This window comes from Cornus florida, unplaced genomic scaffold (genome assembly GCF_030987335.1).
Source record: "Cornus florida cultivar Cherokee Brave unplaced genomic scaffold, ASM3098733v1 CherokeeBrave_3.0.0_Hap2_Chr06, whole genome shotgun sequence".
Lineage (NCBI taxonomy): Eukaryota > Viridiplantae > Streptophyta > Magnoliopsida > Cornales > Cornaceae > Cornus > Cornus florida.
This window is the reverse complement of record NW_026775576.1, coordinates 18,504,443-18,528,567: the sequence shown is the minus strand read 5'-3', so window position 1 is coordinate 18,528,567 and position 24,125 is coordinate 18,504,443. Positions and strand designations below refer to the sequence as shown.

Sequence of the window (24,125 nt, the reverse complement as noted above, 5' to 3'; positions counted from 1 at the left end):
TCCATTTGGTAGAGCCCACACCAAATTCCACAATCCGTGAGTGGAGTGTGGTATAGGGCCTCACCAACGGCCCAAAGTGAACCCTTGTGTATATTTTTGTTTTTTTTTTTTTTAAAACAAAAAGTGATGGTGTGTGGAGCCAAAATAAAATAAAATAATAAAGTGAAGAACGAGAGAAAAATGACTCTCCAAAAAAAGTGTAGAGCCAATTTTTGCACACCAGATGCTCTAAACCCTGAAACATCTTCTCCAAGAGACTACATAGAGATATACACTCTTGTCCTACACATTTTATATTTCTAGATTCCCACGAATTTAGGCTTAGAAATCTCATAAATAGAATGATGTGATCTCATACACAAAGACTAATACTTTCTTCCAATCTTCAATCTCACTTTTAGAGCATCCGGTGTGGAAGAAGCAAATTTGCTCTACACTTTTTTATAAGTGTAGAGCCACAATTGTTAACATGGCTCTACACTTTTTTTTGGAGAGTCCATCCTCTTGGTGTGCACTCTTCTCTCCCGGTCTCCACTTTATTATTTTATTATTTTTTGGCTCTACACTTCTTTTTTATTTGTCTCACACAACACTTTTTAAAAAAAAACAAAAAAAAACAAAAATGTACACAAGGGCCCACTTTAGGCCCTTGGTCAAACATCAAGGGCGCTACTCCACAAGTGGAGTGTGAAATTTGGTGTGGACTCAGATCGTAGGAACTGCAAGCCCTTGCTTGCTAGATCTCCTCTTCCTTATACCACATTATTGCTCCTCCATTCTTCAATGTCCAAAGATGTCATTTCTAATGAAATGAGTATTTGATGTTTTGGGAAGAGCATGATAACTCTTGATGCAAAGGTGAAAATCCTTTTCAAAAAAACTTTCAAAAGTATCTCCTTCAGCTTTCAAGCTCTATGTTCTCCTCCTTTCCCTGATCTACTTGCTAACTTCTCTCCCATTGTAGAGATTTCTAAAGCTTAAAACTTGACTTGTGAGAGATTTAGACAGAGAATTTTGTGGAAGACTTGAATGAATAATTTTAAAGAGAGAAATTCTCTTGTGCAATGCATTTAGGGTTTATAAAACTTAAACACAATGTCTTCTAAAAGGATCTAGGAAGGGATCCAAATCCATCAGACATTTATTTTTGTGACTTTTTATCTTTTTTTCTGCTTTATAATCATGGCTATTTTGTTTAGACTTCTTTAAAATACTCAATTAAAGCAACTTAGAAGATTTCAAATCTTCATCTCTTTAAATTAAGATCTAAATTACCCAACCGATACATAAGATTTAAAGTACCCAAGCAGTAACTTAAGTTATGGCAGAATGTGGTTGCACAAAATTTTGATATGGTCATAATTGAGAGGGAATCTAAAAAATCAATTCATTTAAATTGTTTACTGAGAAAAAAATAATCACTTCATTTATTTAAACACATCAAACAACTTAACCAACACACAATACCAAATGATGCATCAGATATTGGCATTAGGCAACTTACCCCAAGTACAAATAATTTTAGAGATCCTCTCCGGCAACATAAGAGAGTCAGATCCAGTACTTAACACTTACCAATCCTAATCAGAACTACCTGAAAAACACAACTTTGTTACATAAAGTAAACTAGATTAAATGAGATCTTAGAAACAACATTGTTACAACTTAAGCTACAATGTTATACATAAGAAGATGACTGAAAAAAAATATATTAAGCAAACCTTATCTTCAAGGAAGTGAAACAAGAACTGAGATCATTAATGATAAAATTTAGAATATGCACATCCCCATACATAGCAAATAAAAAGAGTTAAATAATACAATGCCACCTTATTGCAACCAATGTCAAGATAGAGAAGTTTAGGACTTAAGTCATTGCCTACAACCTCCACTGTTGCACAATTAAATGTTCCAAAGGCAAAAAATTCACAAACCCTTGAAAGTACTTCATGTTAGGTCCAAAACAAATACCTCACAGGGGTATCAAGCATTGTTAACTCAGAACCACCCAATTAATTAAACCAAAATCACAAAAATGTTTACAATAATATATTTTACTTAGTCCATACATCTTTCAAATAGCTAAATATGTCACTAATGTACATGGGAAAAAAATACCATACTTGTGACAATTGGCAACATAATGTAAAGGATTAACTTCATTTTAAACTCATAAAATTCAAATTCTGCTTTTACTATAATAACACCATTCACATTCATATTATTAAAAAATAAAAATAAATAATAAATAAAATAAATAAAAAATCAGCCTCTTACCTCTCAAAGGGAGGTCAGGGGTTCAAGTGTCAGAAGAGATAAGTGTGTGTGAGTACCAACTAGGAAAAAAAAAAAAAAACAAATGTTGTTGCCATCACACATTGTCTAAAAAGAAGCTATACACGCAATAAAAGGATGCATCAGTTCTCCAAGGTGATTTAGCATCACTGAAACATTCAGACGCAAATTACCCATTTGTTATGAGATTCATCACATGCCCATTACCAAGAAAATAAGAACATAAACATACTCATACATATTAAGTACATACATACATATATATATATATATAAAGATGTGAGTTAGTGTGTGATAATTTGTAGGTTTTTTTGGGTGTGGGAAGAAAAAGACGATCAGAACCTGTCGGGATTCATTATTAACATCATACATATGTCAGTGGATTGGAAGACCAATGGATTTCATCATCACCTCGTCTTTTTCCTCCCCAATGTCAAATCAAAACCGAATGCAGTCACTTAAATTGGAAGAAACCCAAAAATCACTAGCAAATAAAATAACGATAGAGCAAAAAATACAAAGGATTTAAAGGTAGAATCTAATAAAATAGGGTCCTTGATCTAAGAATCGAAGGGGAGGGGTACAATCAGGAAAGCTTGCTCTGGCTTGTGTTTGCCTATAACACCAACAAATTAGTAGTTATTCCTAGAAAATAAAATTTGATTCCAAGTTTATTTTCTATAAGTCATCGAATGAAAATGAATTGGATTAACGGTATGGCATTCCAGGATAACCCAAAATCAATTCCAAATAAAAACCTGTAACCTTAAACATTAAAACTATTGTGATAGTCTAAGGTGTCTATATAATTGTGATTAGTGCTAAGGCATTCAGGAATCACTTTATCAACATTTAATTTTCCAATTATTTCTCCTTTTCCAAATTTAGTCTCAATTTTGTTTAAACTTTGTTATCTCTCAATTAAGGCAACTTGAATGGTTTGAAATCATCTCTCTCGATTAAGATTTAAAGTATCAAAATTGTGTTTATGGTAGAATGTAGCCCTATGATAGCTTCATTTAAAGATATCAATTCATTTAAATAATCTTAATTGAAATAAAAAATACATTAGCTTTAGGCAACTTACCCTCTAGACTTCTGTCCACAAAACCCAACTTTATTACACAAACTGACATTGGCTACATGAGATCTTAGAAAGAAAGAAAAAAACTAAGCAAAACTGCCCTTCAAGGAATTTTTATCAATCCATTCTAGGTTGAAGTTTGAGCTTTGTTGAAACCTAAAATCAGTTGTTGCCAGCAATCACACTTTCTAAAAAGAAGCTAAAGAGGCAAAAGCAACATTTTTCTTATTTGTACATGTAGTAAAAAAATATATATATAAATAATTAAATGCATCAGTTCTCCAAGGTGATTTAGCATCACAGAAACATTCAGATGCAAATTACCCATTTGTTATGAGATTCATCACATGCCCATGAAAAAGAAAGTAAGAACAGAAACATACTTAAGAACATAAACATACTTGCATATAGATACATACAAACATATATACATATTATACAAAGATTTGAGTTTGTGTGTGTTTGAATCTCATATGCCCATGAAAAAGAATTTAACATAAACTTGTTTACACATAGATATATATATATATATATATATATATATATATATATATATATATATATATTATGTAAAGGTTTGAATTTGTGAATTTTTGTGCTCCTAATCATTTTTTCTTTTCCCTTGTGATCACCTCTAGACGCTATTTTGATATCTTCAAGGGTTAGACCTTCTAAATCATCTGGAAGATCTTTTTTATTAAAATCCCATTTCCTTCATTTGGCACCAGAGCATTTGATGTTGGAGAGACATGTAGCCAGTGAAAACAAATAGTGTGAAACTGAAACTTGTTAAGTGCTTTGGTAAGCGAATGGCTATTCAAAAAAACGCTTAACAAGAATTAGAGAGCACCAAACCAACCATTTGTTTTCACAGTCCAAAGCTGCAAATTTTGGCTAACCTTCCAAATGCCTTCAGAAATCACTTTATCAACATTTACTTTTGTAACAATTTCTCTTTTTTCTACTTTATAGTCATCAATTTTGTTTAAACTTGTGTAAAGCACCCGATGCTACCTCTCAATTAAAGCAACTTAAAATGTTTTGAAATCTTCTCTGTCAATTTAGATTTTAAAGTATACTTATGTTATAGCAGAATGTAGCATATGACTGCTTCACAAAGTTTGATATGGTCAAAACTGAGAGAATTTAAAGATAACAACTCATTTAAATTACCTTAATAGAAAGAAAAAAGACATTAGCTTCAATCTCAATGGACGGCTAAGTCACAAATCTAAAACACACAGAATAAGAGTAAGAGCAGTACTGATCTTGCTTCTGACATTAGCAGTACTTGCACCCACCAATCCTAATGACAAGTTGACAACTACCTACCACCACCTGAACAACCCAACTTTATTACACAAACTGACCCAACTTTATTACACAAACCGGCATTCATTGCATTAGATCTTAGAAAAAACTACACAAAAATTCAAACATACTTAATGAGCCTACTTAGTGTAATAAATAAATCACTTAGTGACAATATAGTGACAAGAAGCAAACAATTTAATGTCATTTTTATTACATTGACGATTGACTGCAGTCTACTTAATGAACCTATAAGTAGTTTGATGTTAAGCACAAAATAAGTAATTCATACGGTTACAATTACTCAATACTAAATTACTAAAATACTTGTAAGAATATCTACTATATTTCAGATGCTTGGCTAAAGATTTGCGTAACTACCTATTTTCCAAACTGCTTTGTCTAGCCTATAGAGTTTTTATCTCTTTGACGCAGTAGATAAAGTTTAGCCTAAGAATTTTTATCCCTTGGTGCAGTAAATGGAACGGCAAACGCTATAAATAGAGAGTACTGCACCGACACAACACACTGCCTAGTGTTTTCACACATGTTGTCTTACACATTTAGAGTTTATCCACTAATAACCCTTATTAAAAAAATCAGCTTAAAAATAGAACTAAGCATCAATTTCAAACAACTAATCATATGCCTATATTTAAAACAACTCCATTTCATATATTTGACTACCCAATGCAAAAGAATAATGTTGATAAATTTATTAAAGGATAATGATTCTCTAAGCCTTAAAACCTAACCAAGAAGCCTGGCCAAGGAATTTTCATCAATCCATTATAGGTTAAAGTTTTAGATCTATGTAGCATTGACCTTTTTAAAAACCTAAAATCAGTTGTTGCCATCACACTATCTAAAAAGAAGCTAATGAGGCAAAAGCAACATTTTTCATATTAGAGCATGAAAGAAAAAAATAAAAGGCATCAGTTCTCCAAGGTGATTTAGCATCACCGAAACATCAAATGCAAATTACCCCTTTGTTATGAGATTCATCATATGCCCATGAAAAAGAAAATAAGAAACATAAACATACTCACACTCACACATACATACATACATATATTATACAAAGATTTTAGTTTGTGTGTGATGAATTGTGTGTTTGAATCTCATATTCCCATGAAAAAGAAAATAATAATAAACTTACATACACACAGATACATATATATATATATATATATATATATATATATATATATATATATATATATATATTATATTATACAGAGATTTGCGTTTGTGCGTGATGAATTGTGTGTTTTGGATCTGGGAAGATAGAGACAATCAGAACCGTCGGGATTCATTATTAACATCATACAGTAATATGTCAGTGGATTGACAGACCAGTGAATTTCTTCGTCACCTCGTCTTTTTCCTCCAAAATTTCAGATAAAAAAACTAATCACAAAAAGGCTTGTATTCAGAAGAAATCCTAAAATCACTAGCAAAAAAAAGAAGAGGATTTAAAACTAGATTAAAATAATAGTTGGTGAGTTTTGTGTTCAGAACTTCTTAGAGGATAGTGTGCCATCACAGACAGTGTCATGAGAGACACTATCTTTGGAACACGAAAATTAGATCTTCACAGCACATCATGTCTATCAAATATTCAGGAAAAAAAAAAAAAAAAAATCCCTTATAAAAACAATATATATATATATATATATATATATATATATATATATAAGCAAATCCAACATTGGAATAACTATCTCAGAAAATCTTCCTTCTAGCAAACTTTCTTTACGGGTAAAAATTCCATTTCTGCACTAGTCTATTTTCTTATACCAGAATCATAAGGTAAGATTGTAAACAAATTTCTAAAATATCATGCAAGATGATATCTGTGTTGGTAGGAAAATGTGCATGTGAGATAAGGTCACCTTTTTTATTATATTCATTTTCATCTTTTATATTCTATTTATTAATATATATTTTTAAAATTGCAAAGCAAGTTGGGCAAGTCCAGCTTAAATAGCGCTCTTTGGGCCTCAACTGGGATACACACACTGAGCAATAGCCCAGCGAGCAAAGCGAATACCCCAAAACCTAGAAAAATGATTGGCAATCCAAATTATTCTACGAAGTAAGATGATCATGAAGCAGTTCTGCTTGATAGTTGTTCAGCTAAATGTCTACAAGTTACTATAATTTTTTTTTCTTTTTCTTTTTCTTTTTCTTTTTCCATTTCATTTTCACTCAGATAAGCAAAAAACAATTCCAAATAAGACCTTAAACATAGCCATTCCATTCAAAATACCCGGACCACAACTGACTAGGACTCGAAACACGTGTAAAAATAGAATAATTGGCTCAATCACGACCAACCAACGGTACCCATTACAAGAGGCAAGTACCTGCAGATATCGACTTCTATCTACTGCTCAATCTAGAAGAGGGCGAATCTCTAAAAAAAATTATAGAAAATTAGATATAAGTAATGAAACCCAAACAAAATTATTCTAAACTATAAAGTACTGACAAAATGAATAATTCCCAAATTTAATACTTACATGCTAATAAGTAACCATTTGAGAATTATTAAGTAATGCCTTTCTTATAATGAATTATTTTATATTAAAACAACTTTACACTTTAAATTTGCTACTAAAATCCCTGATTGGAATTTGTTTATTGCATCTAGAGAGTGTTTTGGCCAATGGCAAGTCTTTATGGACAATGGCTTGCACTTGGTGTGGGCTTCTCCATTTGGTGGAGCCCACACCAAATTCCACACTCCACTTGTAGAGTGCAGTATACCAAGGCCCCAAAGTGAACCCTTGAGTATATTTTGTTTTTTAAAAATGATGAGTGATGGTGTGTGGAACCTAAAAATAATAAAATAATAAAGTGGTGAGCGGGAGAGAGCACTAGGAGGATGGACTCTCCAAATAAAGTGTAGAGCCAATTTTTGCAAACAGAATGCTCTAAACCCTAAAACATCTTCTTCGAGAACCTACATAGAGATATACACTCTAGTCCTACACATTTTATATTTCTAGATTCCCACGAATTTAGGCTTAGAAATCTCAAATAAAATGATGTGGTCTCATACACAAAGGCCAATACTTTCTTCCAATCTTCAATATCACATTTAGAGCATCTGTGTGGAAGGACGCAAATTGGCTCCACAATTGCTAACGTGGCTCTACACTTTTTTTTTGGAAAGTCCTTCCTCTTGGTGTGCACTCTTCTCTTCCACTCTCCACTTTATTATTTTTTGGTCCTATACTTTTTATTATTTGTCTCACACACAATCACTTTTTTTATAAAAAAAACAAAAAATATACACAAGGGCCCACTTTAGGCCCTTGGTCATACATCAAGGGCGCTACTCCACAAGTGGAGGGTGGAATTTGGTGTGGACAACACCAAATGGAGAAGCCTAACCCAAGGGATTTAATTCGTTACAGTGCAAGCCATTGGCCGAAAAGGCTTGTGATGCTCTTAGATCGTAGGAACTCCAAGCCCTTGCTTGCTAGATCTACTCTTCCTTATACCACAGTATAGATCCACCAATCTTCAAATGTCCAAAGATGTCATTTGTAATGAAATGAGTATTTGATGTTTTGGGAAGCATGAAAACTTTTGATGCAGAGATGAAAATCCTTTTCAAAAAAAAAACCTTCAAGACTGTATCTCCTTCAGCTTTCAACATCTATGCTCTCCTTTCCGTGATCTACTTTCTCACTTCTTTCCCATTGTAGATATTTTTAAAGCTTAAACTTGACTTGTAAGAGATTGGACAGAGAATTTTGTGGAAGACTTGAATGAATAATTTTAAAGAGAGAAATTCTCTTGTGGGATGCATTTAGGGTTTATAAACTCTAAATACAATATCTTCTAAAAGGATCTAGCAAGGGATCCAAATCCATAAGACATTTATTTTTGTGACTTTTTATCGTTTTTCCTGCTTTAAAATCATAGCTATTTTGTTTAGACTTCTTTAAAATACTCAATTAAAGCAACTTAAAAGATTTCAAATCTTCATCTCTCTAAATTAAGATCTAAATTAACCAACCGATACCATAAGATTTAAAGTACCCAAGCGGTAACTTACGTTATGGCAGAATGTGGTTTCACAAAATTTTGATATGGTCATAATTGAGAGGGAATCTAATAATATCAATTCATTTAAATTGTTTACTGAGAGAAAATATAATCACTTCATTTATTTAAACACATCAAACAACTTAACCAACACACAATACCAAAGGATGTGCCAGATATTGGCATTAGGCAACTTACCCCAAGTATTAGAGATCCTCTCCGGCAACATAATGGAGTCAGATCCAGTACTTAAAACTTATCAATCCTAATCAGGACTACCTGAAATACACAACGTTGTTACATAATGTAAACTTGGTTAAATGAGATCGTAGAAACAACATTGTTACAACTTAAGCTACAATGCCATACATAAGAAGATGACTGAAAAAAAAAACAAATAAATTAAGCAAACCTTATCTTCAAGGAAGTGAAACTGGAACTGAGAGCATTATGATAAAATTTAGAATATGCACATCCCATCAGTAGCAAGCTTCACAAGTAGCGAATGTAAAGATTTAAGTGATACAAAGCCACCTTATTGCAACCAATGTCAAGATAGAGAAGTTTTAAGACTTTAAGTCATTGCCTACAACATCCGCTATTGCACAATTAAATGTTCCAAAGGCAAAATATTCAAAAACCCTTGAAAGTACTTCATGTTAGGTCTAAAACAAATACCTCACATGGGTATCAAGCATTGTTAATTCAGAAGAACCCAATTAATTAAACCAAAATCACAAAAATGTTTACAATAATATATTTTACTTAGTCCATAAATCTTTCAAATAGCTAAATATGTCACTAATGTACATGGGAAAAAAAATAACATACCTGTAGTAATTGGCAACATAATGTAAAAGATTAACTTCATTTTAAACTCATAAAATTCAAATTCTGTTTTTACTATAATAACACCATTCATAATAATATTATTAAAATCTAAAAAAATTGTTGTCATCACATTAGGTTTTGTGTTCAATCTGGCAGTTACCACCAAAGCAACTGCTAACATCTGGCATGGAGCCAAACAATCTCTGTGAACTCCTTTGAAAATTCTTTGGTTTCTCTCCATCATCCACAAATGGTAGACTGTGGCAGATAGGGCCAGTTTGTTGATGTTGTTGCTCTCCAATGGAATGCAGCCCAATGATTAGGTTGTACCCAAATTGAGCAACGATAGTACAATTTATATAGACCAAAGAACAGTTCATCAATTCATAATAAGCTTGAAATAAAGACAATATGAGCAAAACTCGGAAGATGCAACAGCAATTGCCTCTTACCATCAAACAACCCTTGGACGGCTCTAATAGCACAGGAAAACCAAGGGACTCACTCACTATCCATACACATTACACACACTTCTAAATAAAGTGAGAAAGCATACTCCCTCAACAAAATCTCTCAATAGCTCAGGTTACAGTCCCCGAGACTACCACAATGACTACCTCCTACTTGCTGCAAAACCTATGGGCATGGTATATTGAGGGGCTTCTCCATAGCCAAAAATTGATCCACCCAAGCACACTTTTCTTGATCCAGCTGGTCACTGTCAAACTCGAAATCATAGTCTGGACGCTCAATGGGTCGTCCATCAGACCCGCATATCTGGAGATTGTCCATGTCATAGTTCCCAATATAGTCAAGATTGTCCCTTAAATATTGTCCAAAACCATTTTCCGCAAAGATCAACTCAAGCTCCAGTGCATAGTCCAGGCCCTCCCCAATTGGAAGAGACGTCAATGGGGCATCCACAGAAACCAAATTGGGCACTTGCTGCTCACCAACACTGGCAACATCTTTCGCCATATCATTGCATTCGCCATTCATGTGTGATGACAAAGCCGAGACAGTAGTTGAAGACTCCAATTCGAGAACAGATGACGGAGACGTTGTGTGCGGCATTATACTGTCATCAGAAATAGTGGGCTTTTGAGATTTTGGGACAGCCATCGAGGAAGATTGATTGCACCTCTTCTCGGGGGAAGAAATAGCCATTACAGATTCGAATTCAAGCTTCTTGTTATCGTAAGCATTTGCAGCTTCTTCTGCCGTATTATAGGTACCCAACCAAACCTTCTTTCTTTGGAAGGGATCCCGGATTTCGGCAGCCCATCTTCCCCATTTCCTCTGTCGAATGCCTCTGTGTTTCGGGCCAGATTCTCCCTGTTGGTTCAAAGTCTTGGTCAAAACCCTCTTTCTAAGGTTTTTGCAGCCATTGTTGCTATCTGTTTTCATTGGTTTAATCTGCTGATGACTACCCATTGGGAGATTAATCTCTCTAATGAAACGATTTGATTTGCAAGGCTCATCATCGGACGAATCAGTGGCGTCATCATCGTAACAGAACACCCGAAGATTCCTCATGGGTTTGCCCATTTTTTCACAAGGTTTCGATCTTTTCCTTGATTTCTTGCCCTGCTTATCTCCATTAAGTCTTCCATTATCTAGATGATGTGGATGTACCTCAGAAAGTACCATCTTTGCCAAGATGTATCCTCTCCAAAACCCACAAAATAGGGAACAAAAACAGAACCAGAAGGGAAGAATCCTTCTAAAGATTAGAGATTTGTCAGGCAAGAGGCCGAACAAAATCGCTTATCTGCAACCAAAACCCCAACAAAAACGGCCCACTTCAAATCAGTGCACATGATCGTGCACAAAATCATCAAAAATATACGCATATATGTATATATCTGTAAACATCCATATACCCAATAGGGTTTAAGAATTTTTTTTACCTTTTAGGCCTCAAACGCGTAGAAATTGCGAAATTGGTGTAGTGGAGAGCTAAGAACAATGAGGAGACACAATGCCAGAGCTTCAACGCCCGAGTCACCAACAATTCGGATCTGGAAGACATAAATATTTTCCTCGCAAATCCCTCTTCCTGGTTCTTGAGAAAAAGGAGAAAAAATGTCTCAGATATCAAGAATTCTCAAACCCTCTAAAACCCTAAAAAGTCTAGATTGAGAGAAGAAGCGTCGAGGATTTGAAATCTATGGCTCCGGTTTGAAATCTATGGCTCCGGTTTCTCTCTCTAGAATATGACAGAGATTGGTTGCAGAAATCCGAAGATGTCTCGGTTATGTTTTGTCTCGGTTATGTTTGTGTTTGCTTGTCTGTGTGTGTCCCTTTACCGCTGGTAAAAGACTGCGTGTTAAAAGGCTATTTAATTACTAGTAGTATATGAGGCCATAAACATAAACTCCTTCAGTTTGGTGCAATGGCAAAGGGAGGAAAGGGAAGGGAAGGTGATTAAAAAAGCGTATTTGGCATAAATGGTGGGAAGGAAAGGAAAGGTGATGGAGGGTTTTGGAAGGATAACTCAAGACATGAATAGTGCTTTTCTTAACCGCTCAAAAATGGGAGGAAATGAAAGAAAAGGGAAGGCTAGGGTTGATATGGGATCTCTGGCGCCAAAGTTATCCTTAAACAAAATCAAGATTTGGTTTGCAAAACAAGAATTACAGACCTTGATTAGTTGATTCAGAAACAAAATTAAAACCAAACCCATACATATATACAAGTTAGAAGTTGCAGAGAGAGAGGGGGACAAGCTTAGAGGAGAGACAGCGGCTGAAGCTTGCGAACGGCGAACCTAAACTGGAACAGCTGGCGATGGAAACCAAAAGATATGGGTTTTGATTTTTTGAACAATCTGAAATGATATGCTGATATGGGTTTTGATTTTGTAAATTTTGTAGTTTCCATTTGCAGAGAGAGAGAGGGCAAGTGTAGAGTTGAGAATGAGATTCACAGATGGAGGCCGAGGCTGAATTGATTTGTAGGGGCTGAATTTTTTTTTTTTTTTTTTTTTCTTTTCTTCTTGTGGGCTTAGAGACATTATATATATATAAGGGTATAATGGTCAATTTATTAAAATAATGCCCTTTCTTTTCTTTCCCCTTGTTTTTCCAAACGTGATTATTGTCCTTCCCTATCAAATTAAAATTATCTTTCCCTTCCCTTCCCTTTCCTTTCCTTCATAACTAAAGTTATCATTCCCCTTCAAACCCACCCTACCAACACATAGCCTTAGAGCAACTCCAATGCTCTTCTATATTGGGCTGCTAAACTCAAAATATGAGAGGGGGTGAAAAAAGGGCTCTCCAATGGACTCTCATTTGGGCCCTCAAATTTTAACATTCTCAATTTTCCTCTCAAATGTAACAGCTGTCAATTTTTTTTGGCAAGTCTCTTATTTCTCTATACGACGTAGTTTAATCTCTCTCTCCCTCAATCCTATCAGCCTTTTCTCTATACCTTTCGTTGCATTCTATCGGTCCTTTTCAGTTGCCCTATCGTCTCTCTCCCTCTCATCTACAACTATCGACAATAATTGACGGTGACCGACACTTAAACGATTGGTAAATTCTAATGTTTTTTTTTTTTGATTATTTTTATATCAAATGAGATTTATCAGAGACTTTATGAACACGGGTAATAGAAAACACTTGCCATAATATTGTCTTAAAACTCTATTTATTGATTTCTTTTTCTTTCTTTTTTTTGTAATTGTTTGTTGAGTTCTATTCTCTTATTAGTCTGGATGTAGTTCTCTTAAACTCCTTTGAATTTCTGAATTTAATTCCAAGACATTAGAATATTCTGAATTTCTGATTCATCAAATGATTGGTATTGTGGGTTCATACTCTTCATGCCCTTGGTAGAAAGGAGGAAGAGAAGTATCGGCAGTTATCTGTTGACCTTTGTAAGAGGCATAGACTTGTAGCTTGTCTTAGTATATGCCAACTTTCTCGTTTGGGTTCTTGGAGAGTAAAGTGAGTTGGATGGAGGAGTTGAGAAGCTTGTCGTAGTATAATATGCCAATTAGCGTTGGGAGCAAACAATTCCCTAACAAATTTAAAATAAAAAATTGACTAAGAGGAGAAATTATTAAATGGGTAAATTTAAATCCTAACCACTTTCTACTTTTAATTTTGTGACCAAAAAAAAATTTATTTACAAGTGCGTGCATTTGTAATTGGACCACACCGTTGATAATTTAATTAGTATTTAAAATGAGAATTTTGGTATTTTCTTAATATTATCTCTTTATTCAGAGAACTTTCATTTTTCTTCTCAATATATTTTTGAAACATTGGTGTGTTACCCTCACATATCTATGTTCTCTGTTGCTATTGAATAGTTTTGTGTATCATACTTTTTTTTATTCACATAATCCGAATGGCACATAATATGAATGAGTAGATGAGATTGATAAACCAACTTGAATCATTTCATCCGAGGGAGATAGAAGAATTCTGAATGGAACTTATGAGAAAAGAGATAAATAATAATAATAATAATAAATAAATAAAATTGGACAAAGAAATGTGATGTTTTTTAAGAGATGTCTCGTCTTCATTTTGCATAGAATTGTAACAGGATAAGATGGTAATTACACACCATCATATCTAAGAAGGTAGGATAAATAATACAAAGTGAGAATTTGTATTGATTTGTCCTATTTTTTCTTCTTTTGCCCTGATTTTTTTTAATTTTTTTTTTTTTTTCAGTTTCAAAAATAAGTTGGTACAAGGCACGCAAAATCCTGAATTCAAATCTCTGTGTCATCTTAACAACCAAGAGAAAGTCACAAGTAAGAGCCAAATAATTTAAATATCTAAGATGAAGGCCACTTCTCAAACCCCAATGTTTATTAAAGAACCACTTCACGCAAGAATTCAGTGATGTGCGTTTGAATGACTGAAATTTTGCATTGATTGGCTCTCAGAAGTCATGAACCCTAACATTACCAGTTCAAAGAACAGATATTTCCAGTAAAAATATTTTCTAACAGGTATTAGTCATGCAATTTAGGTGCTTTTAATTACAGTATGCAATGCAGGGTAGACTGTTCTTCAGTTTCTGTTGCGCAGAATTCTACACAAAATCCAACATCAAGCTTGGTAAAGAATCACAAAGTCTGTAAAATAACATCAACATAACAACTCGAGGAACGAACAATGGGGACAACAACCGAGGATTTTATACAACGATGCCAAAATTTTGAGAAAATTTACAAGTACATATCATCATGAGAGGGATTACAGGAACATCTAGGGTTTCCAATTTCTGCTTCAGAGGAAGAAGAAGACTGTAATTCCATAACAACATCATAATCATGGTTGAGCCAAGATATTTATATACCTATATCATCTGTGGAGAGCCCAAATATCCTTGGTAAGCTATCGCAAAACTGAGCAATTAGAATATGATTCAACCTTAATTACTTTGGTATTGTATAATCCACAATGCCCACATTATGATACAACTAATGGAAGGGTGAAGTTCCCTTGTTTTCACAGTCATTGCACAATATATCCTGGATTCACCAAATTTATATTTATGTAGTATTTATTTAGCTACGGAAGGAAAGGAACCTAAGGATAGCAAAACGAAGAATAGACGATCTACCTGACAGCAATCTCTATATTCTTCTAGGTGCTTCTCAGAAGCTAATAAAGCGTCGAGCATGCCGAAGAATACCTAAGTAGAGATAAGCAACATGAACTTTATAAAATGGTATTCCATGTCATTTTTCAAATTTACTGAATGAGATGTGATTATGGTGTAGGAACCGAATAGTTTTCTTACACATTTTGTAACAAACTAGCATTTATCGAAGGAATTAGAATCAAAATACATTCGAAGTGGAATAGGGGTGCTGGAAGAGGATGACTGGATAGAAACTTAATTTTTGCATCAAAAGCACAAAGTGCTCATGAATTTGAATTTTAAGTGCACTTTCTATGTTTTGCTAAACTAGAATTCCAAAAAAAGAAAAATTAGGTTGTTCTAGCTATACAGTAGCAATTCCTTCTTAATAGGATTCAGCTCACACAGACACCATTATAGTTGATGAGATGTCAATGTAACTATGAGTAAGAAATTATGTAGAATGAATCATATGGTAATAGCGGAGAGAAGATTTGGGGATTTGGGGTTGTGTCGCATTGCTGAGAACTGAGAAAGTGAGAAGTGAAGTTTAACTTTAGGATTTACTGATATAGGTTTAAGGTATCACATATATATATATAAAAGTTATATAACGTAGTAACGGTTCGGTCTAAGCTGATCCAGTCCAGCAAGACCCTAAACCAAAACCTGAATGAAAAATTACAGTTTCATAATTTTAGGCCCATGACCGGAGCAAACAACTATACAACTAGACCAAACCGTCCGGTTTGGTTTTTCAGTTTACCGAATTTTTTGAACACTCCTAATATTTTTTAGCATTAGTGGTTTAATTAAGCCATCAATGCTCTAGCTAAATACTTTAATCCTTTGAGCTATAACCCTTTTCTAGTCTCCACAGTTTTTTTTATAGGTAAGTATAGACACACACATCTAATTCAGGTACACATCCTCTTTTCCTAAACAATAACTTGAACCTTTAATCTCCCATGTTTCATGTTGGCGAAGGAGGTGATACCACTTTAGCCATTTGGATATATGGAAAGCTGACATGTGGCGAGTTCTGATGGAACTTGCCACATCAGATTATCACTTCAGGAACATGAAAAGGAGAAGTGGTATAGGGACATTTTAATATAAGTAACTTTACTAGTTACTTTAAGCAAAATGCAAGAAACCACTAAGTTGTTGACATTATACGTGGAAACTGACATGTGAATGGAACATGCCACACCAAATATTGTTATTATTATAGCAATTCAACATTATCAAATATTGTTATTATTACAGCAATTCAACATTATTAAATCATAAGAATAACTTATAAATTATCAATTCCTAACAACATAATACTACTATACACATTCTGATAATTTATATTTCCAGCAATTATAATGATTAAAATCATAACCATGCATAAACATTAAACTCCGATGCTAAAACAATTTAAAGAAACCAAATTACAAGTTAATAAATGATTAAATCCCACGCTAACATGCATGTTTAAGATTCATGCTATTTAATCCACATACTATTGTTCACGAGTCTTAATAATATGTTCGGGGCCAAACGAAACACGTTCGAGCCAAAATCACGCATCAGCGCTCGAGTACTGCCCAAATAGCGCTCAAGTGCTGTTTCCAAGAAAATGGCGCTCGAGCCCTGTAAAACGATGCTCGAGCACTGTTTCGTGGAAACAACTAGGGAGGTCTGTTCTAAGTCCAAAAATCCATTTTTTTGGGTCCTAAAACATGTTATGTCACAATTAATGTCTAGTATTATTATAGAGCAAGTATACACAATTTAGTTCATTAAAAACATATATTTAAAGCATGAATTAGAAAATTCTTCCAAAGTATACATATATACATATACCCATATATATTATTGTTTTAGTCCGATTTAATCATGCTATCAGATTAATTTTTTCTGATCTAAATCCCTAAAGTCATACTAAGGCTATATAAAACACAAGATCAAAGGGAGAAGTGATGTGCACTAAGTGTTATCAATTATAAATACCACTTGCAATAGCACAAGTTCTTGTAGAAAACGGCTATGTAAGGATTATCAATCCACGAAGATTGCTAGCTTATGACAATCAAGATTATAAGATTATTTCCGAATTTAATTGAAAATTGTTGATTGGATGGTTATTTGTTACTTGCATAAACTGAAATAAATGCTTAAAAACATAATTTGAATTAAATGTAAAGAGATGGTATGAGTTGAGGTTAGGAGAATGACTTTACCATAACCCATGTAACCATGGTGATACGACCCGAGTGTATGCACAAAATAATGCACAACACTTTGAGTTTGAAAATTAGTATCAAGTGGGCAACATACTTTAAAATTATAAACCGCTTAACACCTATACTATGTAGTATGAGTGAGAAGGGATTGTCCCAAGAGATTATACGTGTTGGAATTTAATTTCAACCCTAATGTATCAATTGATTGCAAAGGAGGGTTGGGTTGGTTGATTACACTAAGATGCAATTTATTAAAATGCAATTAAATTAAAACTAAGTTGAGATAGGGATTTAAAAGATGAGAAGAGAGGCTTAGGCCGTTGGAATTGCCACCATGCTTGTTCACCAAACCATACACTTTCAATTAATTGGGGAAAACCTTCTTATGAACAAAATGCGACTACCAATTGTGATATTAAGTATGGACCATCAAATTCAAGTATAAATTGTCTACCTAACTACAAGCATGAATAAAGGTGTAGAACAACCCATCAATTCTGAGCATGACCCATCAAATTAGTAACAATTGTAGTACACATCAATCTAGAGAATCATAGAATGTGCAATAATAAGCCATAGAGTATCAAATTCAAGTATAGATTGTCTACCTAACCAATAAATAAACTAAGTATAGCACAACCCATCAAACATAAGAATAATCTATCAAATTAATTGACAAACCCATCTAATAAAAGCCATGCATAGCCATCACTAAATCCTTAATTAATCACACATGGACATGCAACCAACATAGAGAATCTAGTGTAGAGATTCATTCTCAAATAATCACATAAGACAACATGTAATCACATAAAGAATTAGTAGAAAGAATTAACCTATAGAAATCAAAGGAGAACCCAAGATTCATTTTATGCACAAGGCCAAACCATTAATCACAAGATAAATCCCCAAAAAAGTGAAAGAGACAAGCTTGGGGCTCATCCAAGCCCCAAGGAGAAGTCTAGACAATCATGGGAGAGGTTGATGTGATCTTGGAACCTTCAAGGGCTATCCCCAAACATAGCTCCATATTCATCCTCTTCTTCCTTGTTGAATTCTAGAGAGAGAGAGTGTGTAGATCTAGAGATGTATTATTGGTGCCTCCACTATTCCTCCTTTCTTCTAACCCTAATCTCTAACTTTTTCTTAGAGAGAGAAAACTAATGAAAAATATAAAAGTTATAATGTAAAAATTATATCACTTGTGCATCCACTTCTCTTTTTTCCAAAACCCTAATCTCTATCTTTAACTTTCTATCCACTCTTTACAAAATGAAATGTAACAACATAATGGTTGGCCCATTTGGAAGAAGTCCGGCCCAAGTACGAAAAGAAAAGAGAAAAAATGATAAATCCCACAATGCTGCCAAGGGCTGGGGGATCGATCGATTCCCCCGAGTGCTAAAATTTTATTTAAGCCCACCCTATTTTAGCCTAGAATTGACCGCTTTTGAAGGATAAACACACTATACGAATGATGGGCTGCGGCCTCTTTTTGCCATTTTTTAAACTTTTTCCGACTGTCTTTGCTTTACTCCAAAAAAGCTTTAATGAACCAAAATTAGCCCGTTTAAACCTTATTGACCTGAAATTGACAAAAACACAAATTAAAACTAAAACGTAAAAATAAAGATAGATGCAAGGACTAAAATACCCTAGTTTAGGGCCAAAATGTGCAACATTTGAGCACTTATCACATGGCACATTGTAATTATATATGGGGAAAATCATATTTATGCACAACTATAACCCATGTGGTAAAGACACATAATGAATCATTCAAGAAGATAAAATGCATACACAATCTAGGACTAAGCATAACCCATCTTCAATAGGCACAGACCGTCTACCTAACTATGCTAATTTAATGTGTAGCACGGTTCGTCTTCTCTAGGCATGGCCTATCAAAACCCTAACATTACAGATCATGAAAACCATTGCATAATTTACATGTTTATTGTCACTATAAGCATGTTTAAAAGTTCAAATCAAAATGAATCATTTTCTAGATAAACATTTCATTAAGAATGAATGTATACATGAAGCCCATTTACAAAAGTATTATAAAAGTCTTACAATTGTAAACCACAAAATCATACAACTTGCAATGCTAAAAATTAGAAATTCGCACCACCCCCCCCCCCCCCCCCCCAAAAAAAAAAAAAAAAAAAAAAAAAAAAAAAAAAAAAAACTACAACTTAAGCCATAATTACTCGGATTAGGTTACATCATTCCCCTAGGAAGGGATTTAGCCTATCATGGTCAAGCTTGCAGCCTCAAATGTTGCTAAAGAAGACCCAAATTCGAGCTCCATCTTTGCCCTCTTTTTCACCTCTGCAATATTTCTCTCTCTTAGTTTTAAACCCCCCAAAAAAATAGATCTCCCAACATCAAGGCCCTTTCCCCCCCCCCTTTATCCTCTATCCCTAAGGCTTCAAAAACAAGTAAAAAATACTCCAATTTTCGTGCTATATCTTTTTCAAAAGAAAACACACAAGTTCCCTTAATTTGTGGAGCAAAAACTTGATGCTCTCTTTTGTGTTTCCAATAAAAATGTGTTTTAATATTTAGATTTAGAATGCCTTAAATGGGCATCAACTTTTACATTTATAAAATTCACTTAGCACTTATACGTTAGTATAGTGAGAAAGGATCGTCCACAGGGATTATTGAATTGGAATCTAACTTGACATTAATGAGCTTGAGATTGAAACGAAGTTTGTTTGGTTGATTATTGATAAGTGCTCAAATGTTGCACATTTTAGCACCTAAGCTAGGGTATTTTAGTCCATTCATATATCTTACTTTCCCGTTTTAGTACTAATTCTTGTTTTCGTCTATTTCAAGTCAATAAGGTTCAAACGGGCTAAAAACAGCCTATTAAGCCCTTTTTAGAGTTAAGCAGAAAATCCGAAAAAAGTTCAAAAAAATACACTGGAGCATCTGCGATCGATCGCAGATTCATTACGATCAATTACCGAAGTCCATTATCAATCGTAGCCACGTCAGCATTAGATAAGGCTGCTACCTCATTATTTGTTCAAAGTCACGATCGATCGCCAAAATTGGCAATCCATCACAGTGCCACGTCAACGCCAGCAAAGAAGATAAGGTTGTCAGTTGTCAAGATAAGACTGCCACATCATCCACGATCGATCGTCAAAATCCACGATCGATCACCAAAATCCACGATCGATCGCCATCCTGCTAGCAGTGAGCTGTTTAATTCTCGAACTCGCCTAATCTTTACCCTACTTTTGGCTGTGGGATTAGATATTTTCAAGGCTTATTTTCTGACCAATTGCTCTAAAAATGGCTTTTATTTAGAAGGAAATTGAACCATTTATTAGGGGTTCACCAATTGTAGCTAGTTTTAGATAGATTGAACTTTAGATACATAGTTTCCCTCTCTAGAAATTAGGGTTCTTGAGCAAGAAAAAAAGGTAAGATCTTCATCATCCCTAGGGTTTCTACCAAGAAGACCAAGGAAGAAAATGGATCCAAGCTTGAAGATCGCCCTTAAGGGTTGCAAGATTACATCCATGAGTGGTTAAATCATCCTCTTAGGGCTTGGAAAAGCCTTAGGCTTGTACCCTAAACCCTAGATCTATGACTTTTTGGGGGATTCTATGTTGTAATGAATGTTTTAACCTTGTGAATATATAGATCTTGAGCTTCTTTATGATTTGTATGGTTCAATTCTTCCAATTAATTCTCTAGTTTATTTACATGTCTATGTGTGATTAAATTGAGGGTTATATCTTTACACTACTTTCTCTAGATATAATACATGTCTATGTGTGATTAAATTGTGAATCTAGTGATGGTTATGGATAGTTATTATTAGATACACTTGTAATTGATTTGATGGGTTATGCTTATACTTGATGGATTGTTCTACAATCTTAATTTAATTGCTTTAATTTCATTGTTTTAGTGTAATTGTATTGTAATTACATTTCAATTCCTAGATAAGTAGACAATCCATGCTTGAATTTGATAAACCATCCTTATTGTGACAAGATGTACATTTCTCTAGATTGATGTGTGTTATAATTGTGGGGTTATGAATAGTTCATGCCTTAACTTGATGAGTTGTACTACACCCTAGCTTAAGTAGACAATTCATTCTTGTTTTTATCATTCATGCTCATTGTTTCAATTGGTAGCACACACTTTGTTTACAACATTGATCTTCCTCTAAATTGTTAAAGTCTAGTGGTTTAGCGGAAGAGCTTAGTGGTGATTCCTATGCCCTAAGACCTCTTTCCTATTCTCTAAACCCTATTTCATTTAGGTTGTTTTCTCTTGCATTGCTTAATCTAGTTAATCATAGTTTAATTAAACCAAACCAAACCACTTTCTTGATTACTTGACCTACTAATTCGACTTTTATTCCAAATACCCTTGCGATCTCTTGAGACGATCCCTTCTCACTTCATACTACATAGTATAAGTGTCTAGTGATTTTATAAATTTTTAAATGTGGTGGCCACTTGATACAATTCTAAATTGACACATTTTTGTGTGCTTGATCGGACACACACCACGTTTTTGGCGCCGTTACCGGGGATTTGTCAACGGTCGTATTTGGAATTAAAATAGGAATTAGTACTCTTTTGATCTTTTGTCTTTACTTTTATTTTTGTTTTCTCACTTGTTACTTATCAATTAGGTACTTGAAGGCAAGGAAGGCAAACATTGGACCTTGAAGCAAGCATTAAATCTTGAAGTTACTATTATTGCTTGGAAACTTTTTGAGCATATCTTGAACTCATTTACTTTAATTGTGCTTTGGTCCTTGTTGAGGCCCTATTATTATTGTTGAAATCATGGGAGTATGGGAACATCGTATGTGGAGGTTGTTGTTAATTGTTGTTGTGGAGGAGAAGTTGTTTTTAATTGTTGGTGTGTTGACTTGTTTTGTGCATGCATGGTCAAAGGTCACTTAATCTTCCTCTCGGTCCTTTGAATCTAAATCTTGAATCCACCGTTCGTAATCCAAGGGGTAAAGGTAGTTCTAGTGCAATTCTTTTCACTTTTGATCATTCCATTACATCAATGGAAGATCACGTTGAAGACCTTGGTCATGTAGACCAACAAGGCATGTACCACCCGAATATTTTGCAACCTAATAATGTGAGGCCACCCCTTATTAGAGCGACAAGTTCCCAATCCTCTAATGGTTCTCAAAGACCATTATGTGCCAAATGAATATAATGCCCCGACATGCATTCGACTTCCTAATTTTAGAGTCCATCACTTTATGTGGCGTTATCATTTTATTGTTTTCTAGTTCATAGTTACTTAGTTGTTTATTCTTTTTTTTTCCTTGTAGTTCATTGCTAGGGACTAGCAACATCTAAGTTTAGGGGTGTGATAAGTGCTCAAATGTGACGCATTTTAGCACCTAAGCTAGGGTATTTTAGTCTATTCATCAATCTTACTTTCATGTTTTAGATACTTATTTGTGTTATTGCCTATTTCAGGTAAAAAAAGTTCAAATAGGCTAACAAGAGCCATTTAGCCTCATTTTGTAGCTAAGGAGTAAGTTGGAAAGAAGCCAAGAAAAATGCACCAGGGGAACGTCGATCGATCAAAGGGAAGTCCCGATCGATTGAAGAGGTCTACAATCGATTGAAGCAAGGTGGTGCCAACTCAACCAATTGGATAATTCCTAGAAGACATTTTCGAGCCATGTACTTCGATCGATCGAAGCTAAGTGTTTGATCGATCGAAGATCTTCGATCGATCGAAATACCTGCTGGCAGTGTGCTGTCTAATTCCCGAGCGCACCGTTTTCTACCTAATTTGTATAGCTGTGAATTTCCTCCAATCATAGGCTATTATTCTAACTTAGAGGCTACTCAAAAGAGGAATGTAATGAATTAATTGAGGAGACAGTCATTTTATCTTAGAAAATTCATAGAGTAGATATTTGTACATAGTTTTCTCTCTATAACTAGGGTTTTGAGAAGGAAGCAAGGATGAAGATGATGATGCCAATCTCCAAGCTAGCCCTTGAGGGTTCTATGACCACTACAATGAGTGGCTAAATCCTTCACTTGGGGCTAGAGATAGCCCCTAAGTTTGCTTTCTAGACCTAGTCTTTTGTACATTTTTGGGGATTTAAGTTGTAATAGATGTTTTGATATTGAATAAATATATATCTTATGGTACTTGATGTGTATAATTAATGCTTTCAATTGATCATTTATTTCTATCCATATGTCTACATATGCTGAAATGGATGATTCATGTGCTTTTCTCTAGATTTAATGGAATTAATGCATGTTTATGTGTATTGATGTTGTTAATCTAGTGATGGTCAAAACATAGTACTTAATTGAGTACTTTTGTAATTTATTTAATGGTTCACACTTGTTTCTTGATGGATTATGCCACACCTTTAGTTTAATTAGATTAATTTTCATGTCTCTAGCCTAAATGTAGTGTAGTTGCTTTAAATTCCTAAATAGGTGGACAATCTATTCTTGTTTCTTGATATTCCATACTTATGAATGCAATGAGTGCATGCTTCTAGAATATTGTGTGTGCTCTAATTGTTGTTGAATTGAATGGTTATTGGTCTCATTTGATAGGTTGTGCTATTCACTAGATTGACTAGACAATTTATACTTATTTGCCGTCCTTGCTTAGTTTTCAATTAGTGACACACACACACATTTTACAAC

At 34.3% G+C, this 24,125-nt stretch overlaps 1 protein-coding gene and 5 non-coding genes across 6 annotated transcripts; all 6 read right to left on the bottom strand.

The window, feature by feature from the left end:
- Positions 1–2,409: 2,409 nt before the first annotated feature.
- On the bottom strand, positions 2,410–2,499 carry LOC132315498 (small nucleolar RNA Z101). Its single transcript, XR_009483685.1, has one exon. It is a non-coding gene; the product is annotated as a small nucleolar RNA Z101 (small nucleolar RNA).
- A 127-nt stretch (positions 2,500–2,626) lies between these two features.
- Positions 2,627–2,711, bottom strand: LOC132315519 (small nucleolar RNA snoR14). Its single transcript, XR_009483703.1, has one exon. It is a non-coding gene; the product is annotated as a small nucleolar RNA snoR14 (small nucleolar RNA).
- Positions 2,712–3,644: 933 nt separating this feature from the next.
- LOC132315496 (small nucleolar RNA Z101) lies at positions 3,645–3,735 on the bottom strand. Its single transcript, XR_009483683.1, has one exon. It is a non-coding gene; the product is annotated as a small nucleolar RNA Z101 (small nucleolar RNA).
- Positions 3,736–5,617: 1,882 nt separating this feature from the next.
- LOC132315499 (small nucleolar RNA Z101) lies at positions 5,618–5,707 on the bottom strand. The gene has a single exon (XR_009483686.1). It is a non-coding gene; the product is annotated as a small nucleolar RNA Z101 (small nucleolar RNA).
- Positions 5,708–5,982: 275 nt separating this feature from the next.
- LOC132315525 (small nucleolar RNA snoR14) lies at positions 5,983–6,070 on the bottom strand. Its single transcript, XR_009483708.1, has one exon. It is a non-coding gene; the product is annotated as a small nucleolar RNA snoR14 (small nucleolar RNA).
- A 3,536-nt stretch (positions 6,071–9,606) lies between these two features.
- Positions 9,607–12,704, bottom strand: LOC132311151 (ethylene-responsive transcription factor ERF118-like). The gene is made up of 2 exons (XM_059808913.1): positions 11,494–12,704; positions 9,607–11,354 (listed from the first exon to the last, which is right to left on the bottom strand). Exon 2 carries the CDS (start codon positions 11,231–11,233, stop codon positions 10,220–10,222), a length of 1,014 nt encoding a protein of 337 aa, XP_059664896.1. The 5' UTR covers positions 11,234–11,354; positions 11,494–12,704; the 3' UTR covers positions 9,607–10,219.
- Positions 12,705–24,125: the final 11,421 nt, after the last annotated feature.

Bases quoted from the DNA above. Each gene is read 5' to 3' on its own strand.
- LOC132311151 (XM_059808913.1), bottom strand. From the start codon at position 11,233: ATGGTACTTTCTGAGGTACATCCACATCATCTAGATAATGGAAGACTT.